The sequence below is a fragment of the Lissotriton vulgaris genome, chromosome 1_1 (genome assembly GCF_964263255.1).
Source record: "Lissotriton vulgaris chromosome 1_1, aLisVul1.2, whole genome shotgun sequence".
Taxonomy (NCBI): Eukaryota; Metazoa; Chordata; class Amphibia; order Caudata; family Salamandridae; genus Lissotriton; species Lissotriton vulgaris.
This window is the reverse complement of record NC_141685.1, coordinates 1,090,343,424-1,090,361,996: the sequence shown is the minus strand read 5'-3', so window position 1 is coordinate 1,090,361,996 and position 18,573 is coordinate 1,090,343,424. Positions and strand designations below refer to the sequence as shown.

General features: G+C 48.0%; 1 protein-coding gene across 1 annotated transcript in view; it reads left to right on the top strand.

Moving 5' to 3' along the window:
- SREBF2 (sterol regulatory element binding transcription factor 2) overlaps positions 1–18,573 on the top strand; it is a 350,039-nt gene that overhangs the window by 101,263 nt on the left and 230,203 nt on the right. Inside the window, exons 4-7 of the mRNA XM_086963475.1 lie at positions 3,603–3,743; positions 4,870–5,085; positions 5,635–5,749; positions 17,863–18,044. Coding sequence (XP_086819601.1) covers positions 3,603–3,743; positions 4,870–5,085; positions 5,635–5,749; positions 17,863–18,044 — 654 coding nt within the window. The remainder of the gene's footprint in view (positions 1–3,602; positions 3,744–4,869; positions 5,086–5,634; positions 5,750–17,862; positions 18,045–18,573) is intronic.

The following is an 18,573-nucleotide window of genomic DNA, read 5'->3' as shown; positions in this document are numbered from 1 at the left end:
GACTGATAACCACCTCAGACTAAATGCAGACAAGACGGAGCTGCTGTTCTTCAATCAGAAAGATCCCATCCCCTCCTCTTGGTGGTGGCCCACTGCACTTGATCCCGCTCCCTCTCCCGTTCACTCTGCTCGTAACCTGGGTTTCCAGTTTGACGACTCCCTCTCATGCAAAACTCAGGTCAATAAAGTGACCTCTGCCTGCTTCCTGAAGCTGCGCATGATCAAAAAAATACTCCCCTATCTCCCTCTGGATTCCCGCCGTACAGTTACCCATGCCCTCATCACGTCCCACCTGGACTATGCTAACAGCCTCTATGCTGGTGCCCCCCAGTATCTGTTAGACCGGCTTCAGATTGTCCAGAATGCGGCGGCCAGATTGATTGGTAATATTCCCTACCGTCAATCAGTATCCGCGTATCGTAAGGAACTTCACTGGCTACCAGTGGCCAGCCGTATCCAGTTCAAGATCCTTACCCTTACCTACCGAGCCATCAACGACCTCGGACCCAACTACCTGAAAAAACGTGTCTCTATATCTCGCTCCATCAGATCCTTGAGATCCAATGACCTCCGCCTCCTGATCTCTCCCCGTTTTAGACTATCTAGAATGGGTGGCAGAGGGTTCAGTGTCATTGCGGCAAAACTGTGGAACGCTCTGCCAATCGATCTGAGATTCTGTCCTTCCGAATCCATCTTCCGAGCCAAACTCAAAACTTGGCTCTTCTCTGGACTCTGATTTCTCCCTGCTGCTCTCCATGCTCTATGCTCCTTCTTCTCCCCTAGAGACTCAGGTTCTAGCGCCGGGACACCCCTCCGGGGGTAGCTGTGCGCTCTATAAACTACATAAATAAATAAATACTCACTTATACTTAGAGTGGTGCACAGTTGCACAACGCCAACGTGCACATGTCAACAGTCATGATAGTCAATAATATAAAATTGGCCAAGGAGGATTCCGTTGTAAGTTCAACTTTTATTGTGTACTTTATTGAGTTATATATTTACTGTTTATGTTGTGTTGTGGTATTCAGTAGCACACAGCTGCATGTGAGTCATGTGAGTCGCGTGACTACAAAAGCGGGTCACGGGACCACACAAGCACGCGCATCTCTCCCTAATCCGCCTGCCTCCGCTCGCTCGCATTACCGCCCCCCCCCCCCCCCCACCATTTGCCAGCATACACTCTACACCGCTTCGCACACGGCCATCTGTTCCCCAGCTCCAGCACCTCCCCTTTCTCTCCTGGCACACAGCCTTACTTGAAGGGGCTTCGGTTACTCCCCTGCTTCGTACCATCCCCTCTGTCTCCAAATGCACCTCTTTCACCGACTCCTTTCTCTCCTCCTCTCTCCACCCGCCCCCCTCCCCCCATTCCCCCATCCCACCCCTTCAAACCACCTCACCCTCCTCTAATTCCATTACCCGACTGGCCTCTGTCACCGCTCCCCCTCCCCCTTGCCTTCTCTCTCTTTGTTCTCTAATCACTCTCCCTTAACCACTCCCTTCTTTCATCCATCCTTCTTGCCTCTCGCCCCCTCCCCCCCGCCAGCCTCCTTCCGCCGCCCTCCCCCCTCCCCGGGGACGCCTTGCTCTTGTTCTGGGTGTAGTCATTTGCTTCTACGCAGTTTGCTTCAACAAGCTTGGCAGAGCGTCAGCGCAGCCTGCTCTTCAACGATGATTTATGTGAGTTGTGAGAAAGTATTGAATCAACAAAACTATATAAGTAATTTAGTTCCCCGATTTGTGATAGTTTTGTAGCATGCCCTGCATGGTCAATTAGCTATCTCCAAGTGCAGCTTTTTACTTCCTTTGCCGCAGCACAGTTTATTTCCCGGAAGTGAATCCCTTTTCCGCAATGACTTTTTCCACAAGTGCGGTGACTATACTAATGCTGCCGGTTTTCGATGCACCAGGGCAGCGGCATCACTTGGGCGTCCGGCTGGTGTTCGTGGTGGCTCCGTGGCGGCTGCAGCCTGCTGGTGTAATCTGATGCGGCTGAGTAACATGTAGTGGCAAGCTGATCAGGGCAGACACCGCTGCTCAGCAGAGCTCGTTCATCTTTTTAATCAGGGTTAAAACAAGCACTGGCGTTACCAATAGGTTTCGCATTTGGAAAGTTTGAGCTATTGTTTTTGTAAATGACATTTTATATTTATATATCGTTATTGGCATTGTCAATAACAATATATAAATATAAAATGTCATTTACAAAACCAATAGCTCCAACTTTCCTACTGCGAGACCTATTGGCAACGCCAGTGCTTGTTACACATTGTCTCACATTTGGAAGGCAAAAATACATAGAAAGTCAATTGGTAATAACACTTGTTCTACTATTCTGTGTTCCCCAAGTCTCCCGATAAGAATGGCACCTCACTTGTGTGGGTAGGCCTAGAGCCCGCAACAGGAAAAGCCCCAAAACATACTGTGGTGACTTCAAACTTATCGGTCGCAAAACTAACTGGTTTTGAGAGGGAGTTCACTGCCTTTTTTGTCCCGGGCTTGGCCGGCATCTAGGGAAGTGTACCAAACCCAAATATTTCTGAAAACTACACAAGCGGGGGTGTCCAGGGAGAAGTGGCTTGCATGGATCTCAAATTTTCCTACCCAAAATCCCCAGCAAATCTCAAATTTTGCTACAAAATTCACATTTTCCTGTGCCGACCTATACTGTATGCAGTGTCTGTGGGCATGGCACGTGGAGTAATAACTCTAGTTAGAATTAAATACCGTGATTCGCACTCACGTCGCTCACGCGGTAAAAACCGATCGCCAATTATTTCACAATGTGGTTTACAATGTGCTATTATTTCATGGTTTTATGTAGATTGCACGTTTCGACTCACCTGTGCACATGCACTTTTAAGAGGCATAACACCAATAGGCTCACTGCGGTTCCGAGTACTGTAAATGTGTACAAACCATTTAAAATACTGACTTCTCAAATCCTGGCTTTCTTAAAAACGTTATTGTCCTTTTTCTTTCCCTAAACAGGCGTATTATTTATACCAGGCAATATAATCTTGTTTTTAGTCCTGATGATGATCCTTTCTAATCAGAGCAATGGATCGAAGCGTCAACTCTTTTAAGTGGACATACATGTAACCACTGTGTATTATTGTGTATGCTCTACTCTGGAGAACACTAACTACACTGATTTAAAAAGTGTCCAGGTTGCTCACTTTCTTTGCCTGTGAATCTCTCTCCTTGTATTTCTTTTTCTACCACTGTGTTGCTTCCACTAGTACGGTACAGGACTGTGGCCTACTTTAAGTAACTGCTGTCTTTATATTAAATGTTATTGTGTGATTACAATTAAAATAAATCCATGGTCCGGCTGGACAGGAGAACTATATAGTACCTATTGTGTTCTATATTACATTTGTTTAGATCCCTTAATTTGCTCAGGACCTTTGTTTTCTTCAAATGAGTTTTAGAGTAATCATTATGCTTTACTGTGCTTTATACACCCCTTTTAATTCCATTCTTATTTGCCATGGCATTAAAATACCTTGAAGTAGTGAGTGCTGAAGAAGTGAAGCAAGAATGCAAGCCATTTCTCCAAATACCCAATGACTTGCCACCTCCTGTTTCTCTTGCAGGTGTTGGTTCATCCGCAGATCATTAAAACAGACTCACTAGTTTTCACCACCCTGAAGGCTGAGAACACCCCCGTGATGGCCACTGTACCAACCCCTGGGATTGCGACTCTTAGCACTCCTCTCCAGACGACCTCTCTACAGGTATGTGTGCCAGCTAGTAGCTGTCAGCTTTGTATTGTGCAGCCTCACAGTGGACTTCTTCTCCCAAACAGAACACTTGCAGAGTGCTCAATAAACATTCCCTAGTATGCTCTTTTTAAGTATGCAAATGTATTTCCTTCTTTGCGTGTGGAACTCTCCATTCCAAGATTTTAGCCCTTGCTAAAAAAAATAATAATGTGCATTTGCTTATTAGGAACATTTTGTTCTGAGGGGTGACTCGCCTCCAAGCCCCACAGTACTGCCTTCACTGGAAGTGCTCAAAAACTTTGAGAATCCTTCAAAAGAGAGCTTATATTCCCTGTTCTTGGTTAATGGTAGGGGTAGGTAATTGTGTTATTCCTCAAATATTAAAACCCAGAACTTGATGGGAGATGAATTCATATTGACCAGTTGAATTGAACTGTTACCTAGCTTCCCTTGAGACACACAATTTTGCACTGGCTGTGGACTAATCCTCTTTGTTCCTTCCAATTTATTGTTTACTGGTTTAGCTTTGTTTCTCTTAACGCGGTTGAGGGTGTTCAGTGTATTTATGCCTTTTTCTATGAAAACATGTCTTTGTATTTTTTGAGCCTCTTCCTCCTCGTCTCCTCATAGTCTTATTCCATGACCTCTGGAGGCTTTATTTCTGAAAAAGGCTGTCTCTTGCATTCTCAACCTTCCTCCCTTTTGAATATTCAACTGTTCTGTGTTTCTACAGTGTTTGAAATCTGAATATATCCTAATGTGATCTCCAGGACTAGCTACTGTACTAAGAAACTGACCCCCAGGCCTGGACACTATGCTCCAGGTGTGTCATTTCGATCTGGACACAACTTTAAAAGTGCGGCCTCCAGTAGTGAGCACCTTGTTCCAGATGTACCTCTCCATTTTGACTGGACTCCTGCCTCCAAATATGGTACCCACGATACCCTAAGGAACTAGTCCTCCTTCTCAAGATATATTCTTGCTTTGTCCTTTTATAATAGCTATGTCTTCAAACTTCAGATGTGCTAAGTAACTCACCTCTTCCTTAACTGAATACTTTAAGACCCATATCAGTCACTCTGACTTCACTTGTCTAAGCTGATATTGTCATTGCTTTTCTATGTATCTGCTTCCTTAGACCTTGGTGGGAGGCAATGGGACGTTTGTGACCACCATGCCGGTGATGATGGGGCAGGAATCACTAAAGCAAATGCCAGGTCAACTCAAGCAGCTGGAAGTACCCAAGGAGGGCGAGCGTCGAAGCACCCACAACATCATCGAGAAGCGATACCGCTCTTCCATCAACGATAAGATCCTGGAGCTCAAAGACCTGGTGATGGGCAATGACTCCAAGGTAAGCTGTCAAAAAAGGAGTATCCTGAGGGCACTGACATTACAAGAGAGTCCCTGGGGACTAGGGTGGTTTGCCTCCATTGTAGGACAGGATTAGTGAAGGTGCAGCCATGGTGTGGTAGGACTAGAAAAGTTGTTACCAAGGCAAGTCTGACCTAGTAGAAGAGTAGAGACAGGGAGTAAATTCTGAGAAGGATGATAATGAATATGCACGACCTTTCTGGAGTAGGACAGTGGGTGATGTTGGCCAAGTGCCATCCTGACTGATTGTTTTTGCGTTGTCTGCCACTTTTCTGCCAGAGGTTACATTAAGCATCAATGCTCATTCTTTCCGGACAACACATCTGCTGTCATGATTCTGAAACTTCTCAACATCCTAGGCATTCTTCTGGTATCATTTTTTGTACATGCTGTCTCCAGCTCATACCATACCTGCCAATGGCTTAATAGTTGTTACATAAAGTGTTAGCTATCCACTCTCTCTCCTTGCCAGCGTTAATGCCTGTCAATTATTTCCTTCCTTACCAGTGCTTGCATCCCTCTCTTACAGATGCACAAGTCAGGTGTCCTGAAGAAGGCCATTGATTACATCAAGTACCTACAGCAGATGAACAACCGACTCCGTCAGGAGAACATGGCCCTTAAACTGGCCAATCAGAAGAATCGTAAGTCTTGAGGGTGACAGTGGGGCTCTGCTGTTTCACATTCACTCTATAGACTCTCCTACCTGCTCCCTATTGTACATGATTTATGTGTGATCACCTTACTGTCATGAAGCACCAAAAGACTTCATGATATCACATCAGAAACATATTCCCAATTCCCTAAGCATCCTCAAGATAAACATTTAGCGGCTCTAATTTTCTCCCCAGGCCCTGTTTGTGCAGTATTACTAGAAACTTTGTGCCATTCCAAACAAGCTGATTCTAATTCTAGCCCACTTAGAAAACAAAAGAGTTTTTAGGGTGACTCTGTGTTTCGTATTCTCTGGATATTTGAAAGCACACTGAAATTTGTCTGTCTCTTTCTGTCTGCCAACTGTCACTCCCCACTATATCCATTATCTCAGTAATGTCCACAAATTGACGATAATTTTCGTAAGACTTGCCACATCTGGGAGCACCGGTTGACAGCGAAACAAGCATCTGCACCTACTTCCTCAACTTCAGTGAGTCGATGATCGCACCACCAGTGTCCCAGGGACCATTGACTTTTCCTCTAGGCCCATTCTGGGCCTTTGAGACCTGTGCAAAAAATAGGAGTCAATGATGAGACATTCAGTGTTGGAACATCTGACACTGAGAAGTCACCACTGATCGCTGTCTAGCTGTCAACCTCAATTTTGTCTACATCTAGATCGCTGTTAAGACGATTGACTTCAAGATGCTATACGTCAAGAGACTGCAGCTTCATTTTCTACAATTTATTCAGTCACAGCAGGATATCTATCCAGATGGCAGATCAATTCCACTGCCTGTGCCAAGACAGGTGGTTCCAGTAGAGAACTCTGTGCAGGAACCTCTTAAGCCGTTCAATCTGCCACCAAGACTGTGACTTTTCCCTGTTCTCCTCTTCCACCCAGACCAGTCCAGCCTACAGTGCCAAAGGGCACTTCATTGTCACCTGCACCACCAATGTCACCGTAACCAACTTCTTCAGTACTGCCTCCACTGAAAAGATGTGAATGTAGAAAATTGCCTTCCATCTTGCCACCTTCTTCTAGGAGTCATTTGTCTGATTTCTACAAGTCATTTGTTCCACCATCACTGGTGGTGCCACCCGTAAGACCATCATCAGTAATTGTTTAAACGTTCCAGCCACAAAGATAAATATTCCGTTGCAAACTCCTCAGACAACTGTGTCTGTGACAGTGGACATATTGCAGGCTAGAGATTCTCCAAAGCCCATCTTACTGTTGGACCCTGGATTTTCAGAATTAGCTGAAGAGATGTTCCTTACACCAGCAACAGTCAAGGTAGCAGCTCCACAGCTCCTGACAAAAATGTAAATAATTGAACAAAACCCAGATTATTTCAGATAGGGCCCGAAGCCAGATCTGGTTATAGTCTAAGTTGTTGTAAAAAGGTTCTCTTCTGGCTCTTCTGCACTGGAAAAATCAATCCTGCCATAAAAAAAAGCAAGAGTTGATGTGATAGGAAAAAAAGTTTGTGGTATTACATTGGTGGCTTTTAAAACTGTAAGTGTATCGGCACTACTGGGATATATAATAGGACACTGTGTGTAGGAGTCTAGACCTTTATGGGTCAACTTTCAAAAGAGAGAATGCAGGATACCTGAAAGAAACAGGTTAGTATTAGATTCCTTACCTTAGAATATCCCCAGGCGTCAGTCTGGATCCGGAAATTCTTGCTTAGCAGTACCCCTGCGAGTCTGTAGGCGTCTTCTGCGGCTCCACGTCCGTCGTCGGCATCGGGATGATGTCGCCGGAGTACTTGGACGCCGCCCTCGTGCGCTGACATCAGTTCTTCTTTTTTCCACGGCAGCAAGCTCCGATCCGTAAAAAGTGGTACCCTTAGTCATTTTTTGACTAAACTTTTTCAATCTTTTTGATCTGTTTTTCGAGTCGAACAACTCCATCGGTGCCGGTAGGGATGCCCAGGTTCAAACCCTGTGCCGACAAACGCTAGGCGGGAGCGGTCTCGTAAGCGCCTCGAGCTCCGGCAGTCGGCCCCGTGCCGTTCGAGGTCCCGGTCCAGGAGGAGGTCGAGGGACCGGTCGCGGGGCCGGAGTCATCACAGCTCGGCGAGTCAACACCACTCGTCGGGCTCCAAGTACTCGGGTAAGAGGCACAAGAAGTCGAAGAGGTGACACTGCTCTTTTGACTCCCCCCGAGGCTCGCGCGATGCGACCGGGGGTTTGGGCGACACCGCCCACGCGGCTCCACTGGAGCCGCAGGCGCCGCGGCCAGCTCCATACCCGCCGGTCCCTGGGCTGAACTCGACGCCGGAGATCGACACATTCCTTGTGGCCATGACGAATCAATCTCCTTCGACGGGCCCTACGGAGGTGCCTTCGTGCCCCGGGGTATTTTCTGGGGGCCCTAGCGGGCCGGCGGCTTTGGCCCTGGCGCCGCAGGGCCCCACTGTATCCAGGTCCGGATCTGGGTCGCCGCTGGTCGACCTCACGACCCCTCCGCCGGCGTCGACCCCCAGGGTGTCACCCCCAACGCCGTCCCCAGACATGGTCGTCCCCGATTCCCCCCCCTTCGATCCGTATTCGACGTCTAGAGAAGAACATTTCTTCTATGATTTGGCCTCATCATTTGAACCTGAGTATCAGGAGATGGAGGGCAAAGCGAATTGAGAGGGGTCTGGGTACCATCTGGCACGGGAGTGCCAGTCTTTTCAGGACTGGGCAAGTGAGCTAGGGGAGGCCAGTGGTTTGGACACTTCGCCCGACACTGGATTTGTCTCCCCTCCTACCATGGTTACGGAGGAGGGGGCTGCCTATAATGTGGTGCTGACGAGGGCGGCCAAGGCTTTGGCTCTTGAGCTCCCCGTCACGGCCGTGAGGACTAACCTCCTCACTGAGGTCCTTAAACCGCAGGCAAGCTTTTCGGAGCCTCTACTGCCGTTTAATGAGGCCTTAACTGACGTTCTTTTAGGCACTTGGTCCAGGCCCGCTACAGGTACCCCTGTAGATAGGAAAGTGGCCAGACCCCACCGCCCGGCCCCGGGCGACCCTAGCTCCCTGTCCACCCACCCCACCCCGAGAGCCTGGTCATCCAGGCCTTTAACTCCCGGACCGCATTCCCAACAGCTCCCTCTGATCGGAAATCCAAAAGGTACCAACAATATGGTAAAATGATGTTCTCCTCACTAAGTTTGGGGTTGCGGTCAGTCAACACCGCGTGCCTTTTGGGCCGTTATACACACTCTCTGTGGGACACGGTCGCGGACGTGCTGCCACAATGCCCGGAGGAGGCCTGGGCTAAACTCACCCAAGCCCTTGCGGAGGTCGAGATGCAGCACGGTATTCCATCCAATGTGGGCTGGATACAACGGACTCGCTAGGCAGGGCAATTGCAACGACGGTGGCGGTTCGCCACAACGCCTGTCTGAGGTCCGCCAATTTTTCGGCGGATGTCCAGAACACCCTTATGGACATGCCATTTGATGGCAGTCGCCTTTTAGTCTTGAGCGCTTTAAGGACTCCGGGGCTATGGCTGAGTCCTTGGGCCTGTCGGCCCAGCGCCAGCAAACTGCTGCCTTTCGCTCCGTTCGTGACCAAGGAAGGGGCGCCCCCACACGTCCTGCCAGCCAAGGGCCGCAGACTAACATCCAGCGCGGTGGCGGACGTGGTAACCGCCGTGGCGGTGCCTGGGGACAACGGCTAGGCCAGTCAACATCCACCCCGCAGCATCCGCCTCCAAGCCCTCCTAGTCTGAGCTTTCAGGCCCATTTGACGCCAGTGAGGGTCAGGGTTCGCCATCGCCTCCTCCACTGGCGCACCATCACATCGGACAGGTGGGTGCTGCAAATCGTCCGAAGGGGCTACTCCCTTCCCTTCGAGGCGACCCCTCCAGCCATGCCACCGCAGTACCACCACGTGTCGGGGGATCACTTGAAACTTCTGCAAGAGGAAGTTACGGCCCTCTTGGCCAAGAGGACCATCAAGCGCGTTCCTGGGCCAGAAGTAGGGTGTGGTTGTTACTCCCACTACTTTCTGGTTCCCAAGAAGGGCAAAGGGGGCCTACGCCCTATCTTTGACCTGCAGAACGTCAACGGCTTCCTCCGGCAGGAGAAGTTCAAGATGCTGACTCCGGCTCAGGTCTTAGCTGCCCTAGACCTGGAAGACTGGATGGTAGCGTTGGACTTGCAGGTCGCTTATTTCCACATCCCCGTCCTACCGGCGTTGCCTGCGGTTCACGGTAGGCCACGAGCACTTTCAGTTAACCGTGCTCCCCTTCGACCTTACCAGCGCCCCACGGGTGTTCACGAAAGTGATGGCGGTGGTCGCAGCTCATCTGCGCAGGTTAGGGCTTTCAGTCTTCCCCCAACCTTGACAACTGGTTGTTGAAGGCAGGCTCGCCCCAGACAGTCGTCAGCCACCTCCAGACTACGGCCGACCTCCTGCACCTGCTGGGGTTCTCCATCAATGTGCCGAAGTCGCACCTGTGTCCTTCTCAGAAGCTCCTCTTCATCGGAGCGGTTCTAGACTCGGTGCAGTTTCGGGTTTATCCTCCCGAACAGCGGGTTCAGGATATTCAGGCTCTGATTCCGATCTTTCTGCCTTTATCCCGAGTCTCGGTCAGGTTGACGCTGCGGCTACTGGGCCTGATGGCCTCCTGCATCCTTCTGGTGCATCACGCCAGGTGGCGGATGCGGGCGCTGCAGTGAGACCTGAAGTTTCAGCGGGCCCAGCATCAGGGCAACTTGTCCGACCACGTCTTGATCTTGGAGGGCACTTCAAGACAGTTGCAGTGGTGGCTCACGGACTGCGATTGGGTCAGCGGCAGATCCCTCTCCCTACCCCAACCGGAGCAAATAATTGTGACCAATGCGTCTCTCCTGGGATGGGGAGGGCACATGGGAGAGGCGGAGATCAGAGGCCTCTTGTCTCCGGTGGAGTCCCGGCTCCACATCAACCTTCTGGAGCTGCGGGTGATCCGACTTGCACTGAAAGCATTCCTCCCCTCTGTCCGGGGGAGTGTAGTGCAGGTGTTCACGGACAACACCATTGCCATGTGGTACTCCAAAAAACAGGGCGGGGTGGGGTTGTGGACCCTATGCCAGGAGGCTCTGCACCTCTGGCAATGGCTGGAACATCAGGGCGTGACCCTGGTGGTTCAAAACCTGGCAGGTTCCCTGAACGCCAGTGCGGACAAACTCAGTCGTCGGTGCCTGATGGATCACGAATGGCGTCTGAGCTCGGACGTGGCGCAAGGTCTCTTTCAGCAGTGGGGAGAGCCTTGGTTAGACCTATTCGCCACAGAAGAGAACGCGCAATGTCATCAGTTCTGCGCGTTGGAATTTCCAAGGCGGCACTCGCTCAGAGACGCTTTTCGTCGCGAGTGGAGTTGCAGTCTGTTGTACGCCTTTCTGCCTATACCACTTCAGCCCAGAGTGCTGAAGAAGATCAGACGCAACAGGGCCCAAGTCATCCTTGTGGCTCCGGAATGGGCACGAAGATACTGGTATCCCGAGCTACTCAGCATGTCTGTCGATCCCACGCTTCGTCTGCCTCTTCAGGAGGACCTTCTGTCGCAGCAGCAGGGGACGGTCCTCCACCCGAACCTGTCCAGTCTCCACCTCCATGCGTGGAGATTGAGCGGCGACAGTTGAGGCCATTTGACATACCTCCTGAATTCTGCAATGTGATTCTAGCAGCCAGGCGTCCCTCCACAACACCTGCAGGTGGAACAAATTTGTGGCATAGGGCACAGCAAAGGCTGTGGATCCACTCTTTGCCCCCCGTTCTGAGGTTCTCCTCTTTCTTCTTTCTCTTGCCCAGCACAGCTCTGCTCTGGGCACTATCAAGGGCTACCTTTCTGCCATTTCGGCCGTCTTGAGGCTACCTGATCAGCCCTCTTTGTTCAAGTCCCTGGTTGTAAATAGGTTCTTGAAAGGCATCACTGATATGTCCCCCCCCCCCCCCTGTTCCTTTCGTGATTCCTCAGTAGGACCTTGTTCTAACTTATCTGATGTGCACTCCTTTTGAGCCACTTCATAACTGTCCTCTTCGTCTTATCACCCTTAAGACTGCATTCCTGGTTGCCATCACCTCTGCTAGGAGAGTGAGTGAGCTCCAGGCCCTTTCTTCACAACCTCCTTTCCTGTCGGTCCATCCGGACAAAGTTGTGTTGCGGACGCGACCCTCTATCCTGCCCAAGGTAGTCACAACCTTCCACATCTGACAGTCCATCACCTTGCCCACCTTCTTTCCGCCTCCACATCCCACGAAAGAGGAAGAGAGGCTCCACCGTCTGTACCCAAAACGTGCGCTCTCATACTATCTGGATCGCACACGCCAGTTCCGGGTGGATGACCAACTCTTTGTTGGTTACGTGGGCGCTAAGAAGGGACGGGCGGTGCACAAACGGCCTATTTCTCGGTGGGTCGTCTTGTGCCTCAAGGCTTGTTATTCACTGGCTAAAAAGGAGCCTCCTGTGGGGCTGCTTGCCCATTCCAGTCGGGCTACGGCGGCTACTACTGCCCTGGGTCGGGAAGTCCCCTTGCAGGACATCTGTCAGGCAGCTACGTGGGCCCCGCTGCACACATTCGCTAGACACTTCTGCCTGGACAGCCGAGTCCGTAGAGATGGCTTTTTCGGCCGTTCCGTTCTCTAGGACTTTCTGGTGTGATTATTGGTTCGCAGACCCACCACCGGAGTTGTTATTGCTGGGGTATCTATTCTAAGGTAAGGAATCTAATACTAACCTGTTTCTTTCAGATACACAAGTTACTTACCTTCGGTAACGATATATCTGTAAGAAACAGTAGTTAGTGTTAGATTCTTTACCACCCCACCCATCCTCCCTGTTCTGCGAACCGATATCAAAGGGTTAAGGTCATCCCTTTGAGGGCCCTAGTTTCATGGGTCCAGTGTTGGTTTTTATCATGGCTCTATGTTTCTGGCGCGGAAAAGCTGTGTATAAGAACTGACGTCCGCGCGCGAGGGTGGCGTCTAAATACTCCGGCGACGTCATCCCGGCGCCGACGACGGACGCGGAGCTGCATAAGACGCCTACCGACGCGTAGGGGTACTGCTACGCAAAAATTTCCGGATATAGACTGACGCCTGGGGATATTCTGAGGTAAGGAATCTAATACTAACTACTGTTTCTTACAGATATATAGTTACCGAAGGTAAGTAACTTGTGCGTTTTGGAGATAGTTCAGGACTGTTTGCAACCAAATATATCAGTGAAGCATTCTATGCTGCTGATCTACCTGGCACAGAGTTTTGCCATGCTATTGCGTTGATCGACCTAACTTAGGCTGACTCAAGCCAGATGTGTGACCTAAAATCATGAATCTCACCATCACTGAAGCAGTCTTCTTTGGTCCTCACACTGATGATGAAATGGAACACATGACAAAGGACGGTGAATCCCTTAAAGCGGTAGGATTGGAGGAAAGCAAGTTGTTTTACAGATCAAAATACAGACGAAGAGATTCAAGATAACATCCAAGACTGAGTGTCCTATCCGGAGGGTGTAACCCTCAGGTTCAGGTCCAGCAGCCGCAGTCCAAATATCATTGTATAATCAGACGAGAAAGAGCTAATTTACTTCGAAGTCATGCTCACAGGCTAATCAGTGAAAGGCCCAATCCCTCTACTATGTCCGCTGCTCCTGTGGTAAGTAGAGTATCAAACTGTCTAGGAGAGTGGGGGTTGAGCTTGCAGAACATTCAGGATGGCGATACCATCCATTTCAAAGCTTCTCCTCCATCAATACTTCCAAAATCAGCCCCGAAACATCGGTTGCAGAAAAGGAGGTACAATGTCTACTTCTAAAGCATGCAATAGAACCAATTTCTCCATCTCAGTGAGGAAAAGGAATGTTTTCCAGCTATTTTTCCCCCAAGAAGTTCTGGATGTTAGTCCAGCACTAGACATAGCCACAGCTTATGAATGGTGCTTGAATGTGTTTTACAGATCTACAGGATGCTTGCTTTCACATACCGGTGGCAGTAAAAACATAAAAAGTTTCTAAGATTCATAATAGGCAAGGCTCATTTTCATTAAAGAGTTCCACCCTTTGGACTGAAATGTGCTCTGAGGACTTTTTCCAAATGCATGGCTGTGCATGCCTGTCTGGTTAACCAGGCTCGCTTCTAACAGAAAAAGAACTACATCTATCCCTATTTGGATGACTGGTTGATAAAGGCACGTCCTGGTCTACTCATCCAGCACGGCTGGACTTCAACACCATGGCTAACTTATTACGATTCCTAGGTTTGCATATCAACCTCTAGAAATCATTGTTGTCTTCAGTACATCTTGCCTATTTGGGAGCAACTCTAGCACTTGAAAGGTAGGAGTGTATCCTTCGGAGGAAAAGTGTTTGCAGAAATGTCATCTATTACGACACACCCCAACCAAAAGCGGTCTAGATTACATACCTGTTTGGATCTATGGCTTCATGCATTTTTCTAGTCTCTGGTGCACGTCTTTATATTAGGCCATTATAGGAGCACCTAAAGAATCGGTGCTTCCAATGGAAAAACAATTGGAATGACAAGTTCTTTCTCACCGCACAGGTCAACCAGTCTCTGATATGGTTGTTATGTTATATTATGTTTATTTGTAAAGTGTGCTGACACCTGCAAGGGTATCATGGCGCTGAGCAGGCACATGTGCCTAGCCCTGCCTACTTTAGATTGGTTAGTTGAAAAGCCAAGTCTTTCGAAAATCAAGCAAAGAGGGGGAGACTCTTTTGTGCGGTATGAGGCTGTTTCATGCTTTAGAAGAGATGTAAGAGAACTCCCACCCGCCTGATCTGTTGTTTGTATGCATGGGATGTGTGTGATTTGGGATCCTGCGGCGCAGAGGTGTCTGGTTGGTTGGTGGAAGGCGATGCAGCTGCATAAGGTGTGTAGTCCTTTAATTGTGTGTATGAGAAGTTTGAAATTATCGCGTTTGTGTATCAGAAGCCAGTGGAGCTTCTGAGGTGTGATGGGAGTTCTGTCTGGGATGTTAGGGATGAGTCTGGCTGCCGAGCTCTACATGGTTTGTAATCTTCTAGTAAGTTCCTTGGTGATCCCGTCATAGATCGTGTTCCCATAGTCCAACTTGCTGGTGACTACGGCATGAGTGACAGTTTTTCTAGTGTTGCTTGGCAGCTATTGGAATATCTCCCCCAGCATCTCCATGGCGTGAAAGCAGGATGCAGTGACTGTTGACCTGTGGGGTCATGTCCAGTTTACTGTATATGAATATATCCGAGGTTCCTTGTATGGGTGCTGAGTGTGGGAGTAAGTCTAAGTTCAGCTGGCCACAAGTTGGAGTCCCATGGTGAGGTGTTCTTTCCGAAGATCACTACTTCTGTCTTGTTAATATTGCGTTTGAGACAATTGGCTTTTATCCAGTTAGTGACTTTGGTTATGCAGGCAGTGAACTTGTTTCTTGTGTTGGGGCGGGGGGCCTTATCTGAGAGGGAAGTAGGAGTTGTGTGTATCGTCTGGACAGGAGTGGAAGGTGATGCAAGAGTAGCACTCTATTAAAGGGAATTCCTTTTAATCAAAATCTGCCACGCCAAACTGTTGTGACAGGCCCTTCTCTAACAGGATGGCATCCTCACTTGCAGGATCTTTCAGTGCAAAGGCTTTGATCACAAACTCAACAACTTTACCACATAATGTCCTGGAGTTAAAGGTGGTCCATCTAGCCTTCAAAGCATTTGCACCATCTTTTACTCTGAACAGGATCTTGATACATATGAACAATACAACAACTGTACACTGTCTTCGCAAGCACGGAGGCACAAGATCAAGGCCCCTATTGCTTGAATTTGAAGCAGTGTGGTATTGGTTCCTGGAAAGGAATTTATTGGTTCAATCAATTCACCTGCTGGGTCTAGGGTTGGCAAATCTGTCAAGCAGATCTTCTAAGTAGGTGTCGTAGACAACCTTTAAATGGGATATGAACGACTGGGATCTTGCCAGACATTTTTCAAGACTGGAATTTCCCCAATGTAGACTTATTCGGCACCAGGTCAAATGCAAAATACTCAAGCTTCATATCAAGAACGTGGGAACCAGAGTTGTTGGGCAGTGCCATTTTAATCACTTGATAAAAATGTTTTCTCCATGTTTTCGATCCGATCTCACTAATTCCATCAGTGTTGCTCAAAAGAAAACTATCCAGTGCCAAGATGATTCCAGTAGCACCATAATGGCTGAGACAGTGATAGTATCTAGAGCTACTTCACCTCTCCGTGAGTACCCAGAAGACGTTGTTGTACATACAGAATCTAGCAAAAATTCAAAGAAAAATTAATCACCACAGCATATAGTCCTTGAATTCAGGAGCATGCCTTGTGAAGTAATTCAATATGGACTCTAACTTCCCACCAGATTGTATGAATATTGTAAGAGGCTAAGCTTTGTTCCACAAGGGCATCGTATGTGTTTAAGTGGCAGAGGTTTGTCATATGGGGTGCTTGAACAACAACCAAGACCCTACAAACTGGCAAGAAATTGTAATCATTCCATATTTACTTAATTTAGCTCAATCAAACATGTACTGTGCTTCCATCAAAGTCCATATTGCTGCTATTACATCGTACAGGAAGGGGCTGTGACAAAGCTATTTCTTTATGATTCCGGTCATAAAAGACTTCTTAAATGGATTCATTAAAGAAGTATTTTCCACCAATTAGACTTTCTCCGTCATGCAAGTTGACTCTTGTCTTATCCAAATGGATTGTCTCCTTCAATCATAAGGACTCATTGCAGCACCTTCCCTGGTATGTGGCATTTTTGGTGTCAGCCACTTCTGCAAAAAGTGTGAGCTGCAAGATCTTTCTTCAATGGAAACCTACACAGTGTTTCACAGTTATAGAGTAGTCTTAAGAACACATCCTCCTTTTCATACTTTCACCAAACAATGTCATTACTGTTTTGTTTTTTTAAGCAATCATTCTTCTCCAACAGAGAAGGCACTTCACTCCTTAGATCTTAGGAGAATCCTTCCATTTTATTTGAACAGAACTAAGGATCTTCATAAGACAAACCAGTTGGTTGTTTGTTTACGGCCCTCTCAGAACTGGTATGGCTTCCTCAGAGCAGACTATAATTAGATGGACAGTTGTGTGTGTTGCTTGTCGTTATCAGTTAGTTAACAAGCCTCTCCCGGGGGGGAGACTTAGAGCTCACTGTATGCAAGGCAAAGCAGCATCTTTCGCCTCGGTAAGGCATGTACCGGACTGAGATTTGTAAGACAACCAACTGGAGAGCAGTACACTTATTTCCCAAGCATTATTGCTTTAGTGATAATTTAAGAGCAGACACTTCAATAAGTCAAACGTATACGAAACGCGTATCGGAAAAAGTGATGAATGTAATGCTGGGATTAATCTCCGTTATTTCCTCTGGCTGCATCCCAGTCCGTTATTAGCAGTTTGGACCCAGCCATATTCAAATCAGTCTTGACCCTGCTCCAATAGAAAACAGGTTAGGAAACATAAAGTAATTTATTTAGCTAATGTACTGTGAGATGACATATCTATTTCTAAATGAGGTGATTGATTACGGAGTGTAGTTTTTTTGTTAGCAACTGCAGATTGGGTTATGCCGTAATTCCATTTTACATTTATGTACATCAGTGAGGATGCAGAAGGAAATGGTTTCTTGTAATCCTAGTTCTGCATTGTGGGAATCCTTTTTTGAAGTCCTAAACCTCCCTCCCTTCATATGCCCAGCTGTGTAGGATACTGAATGTATGTGTGTCCTTGAACGATGCGTTCAATCTTCCCCATGTATGTTCATTCCTTTCTCTGACTTGCACGTAATCCACCCTCCCCATGGATGTTCCCAGGTGCGCCTTCCAGAGTTTAACTTGTGGGCTAAGTTCCTGATATCGTCTCTAATAACTAGAAGAAATTCTTCATGTGTTTTAACCCAGTACTGTCTCCCGTCCTTTTCATTGCAATTTGAGTAAAGGTTCCATGAAAATCTGCAGTGATTGGGAACCCTGAGAGTCTTTTAGTTAGAACATGTTTCCTCACATCAAGTGTAGTACTGTTGGGGATTCCATGTTGAAGAGGCAAGTTGTGCCTGTGTAACCTTTACTTATCTCTTTCTACTTGCAGAGCTCCTGAAGGGCATTGACCTCAGCAGCCTGGTGGATACTAGCATGGACATAAAGATGGATGACTTTAACCACAACATTCTGCTCATGTCCCCTCCTCCTTCGGACTCTGGATCGCCAGGGGGCCTCTCCCCGTACTCTGTGGATTCAGAGCCTGGAAGCCCTCTGCTGGACGACGAGAAGGTAAATTGGCAGTTTGATCCAGGATGTGGCTGGCATCACACATTATTTGACAGTGGAGTTAATTTGGTTTTTTGCTGACCTAACAAATTATGGTACAGGCACTAGCCCTTAATGTATTTTATATTGGTCCAGTGAGGCTAGGGGTAGAGTCTTGACGGTAACAAGGTCTGTCCTGCCTGTACAGTGTAATACATATACAGTCATACCCACAGAGGCTTTGGCAGCTGTTTCTTAAATGGTCTCAACATGGTGAACTTCCCAAAGCATTTAATTTCACCACCAGGATGTTAGGCTATTCCTCTATAACGCAGAAGTATGTTTTTCACATACTGTGTGTTAAATCTGCTGTGCTGTTATTTGAATAGTGAAATTCAGTTTCATGATACGTCTGGTCACACTCTTTTGTCTATAGCCAGGTAGAACTCTCCCATGGAAACTTGGTATAAACTGGTTTGTGTTGGCACATGCCCTGGCAAATGGGGGACAGATGGAGGAGGTGAGAAAAGCATATGTGGTATCAAAAGGAGCA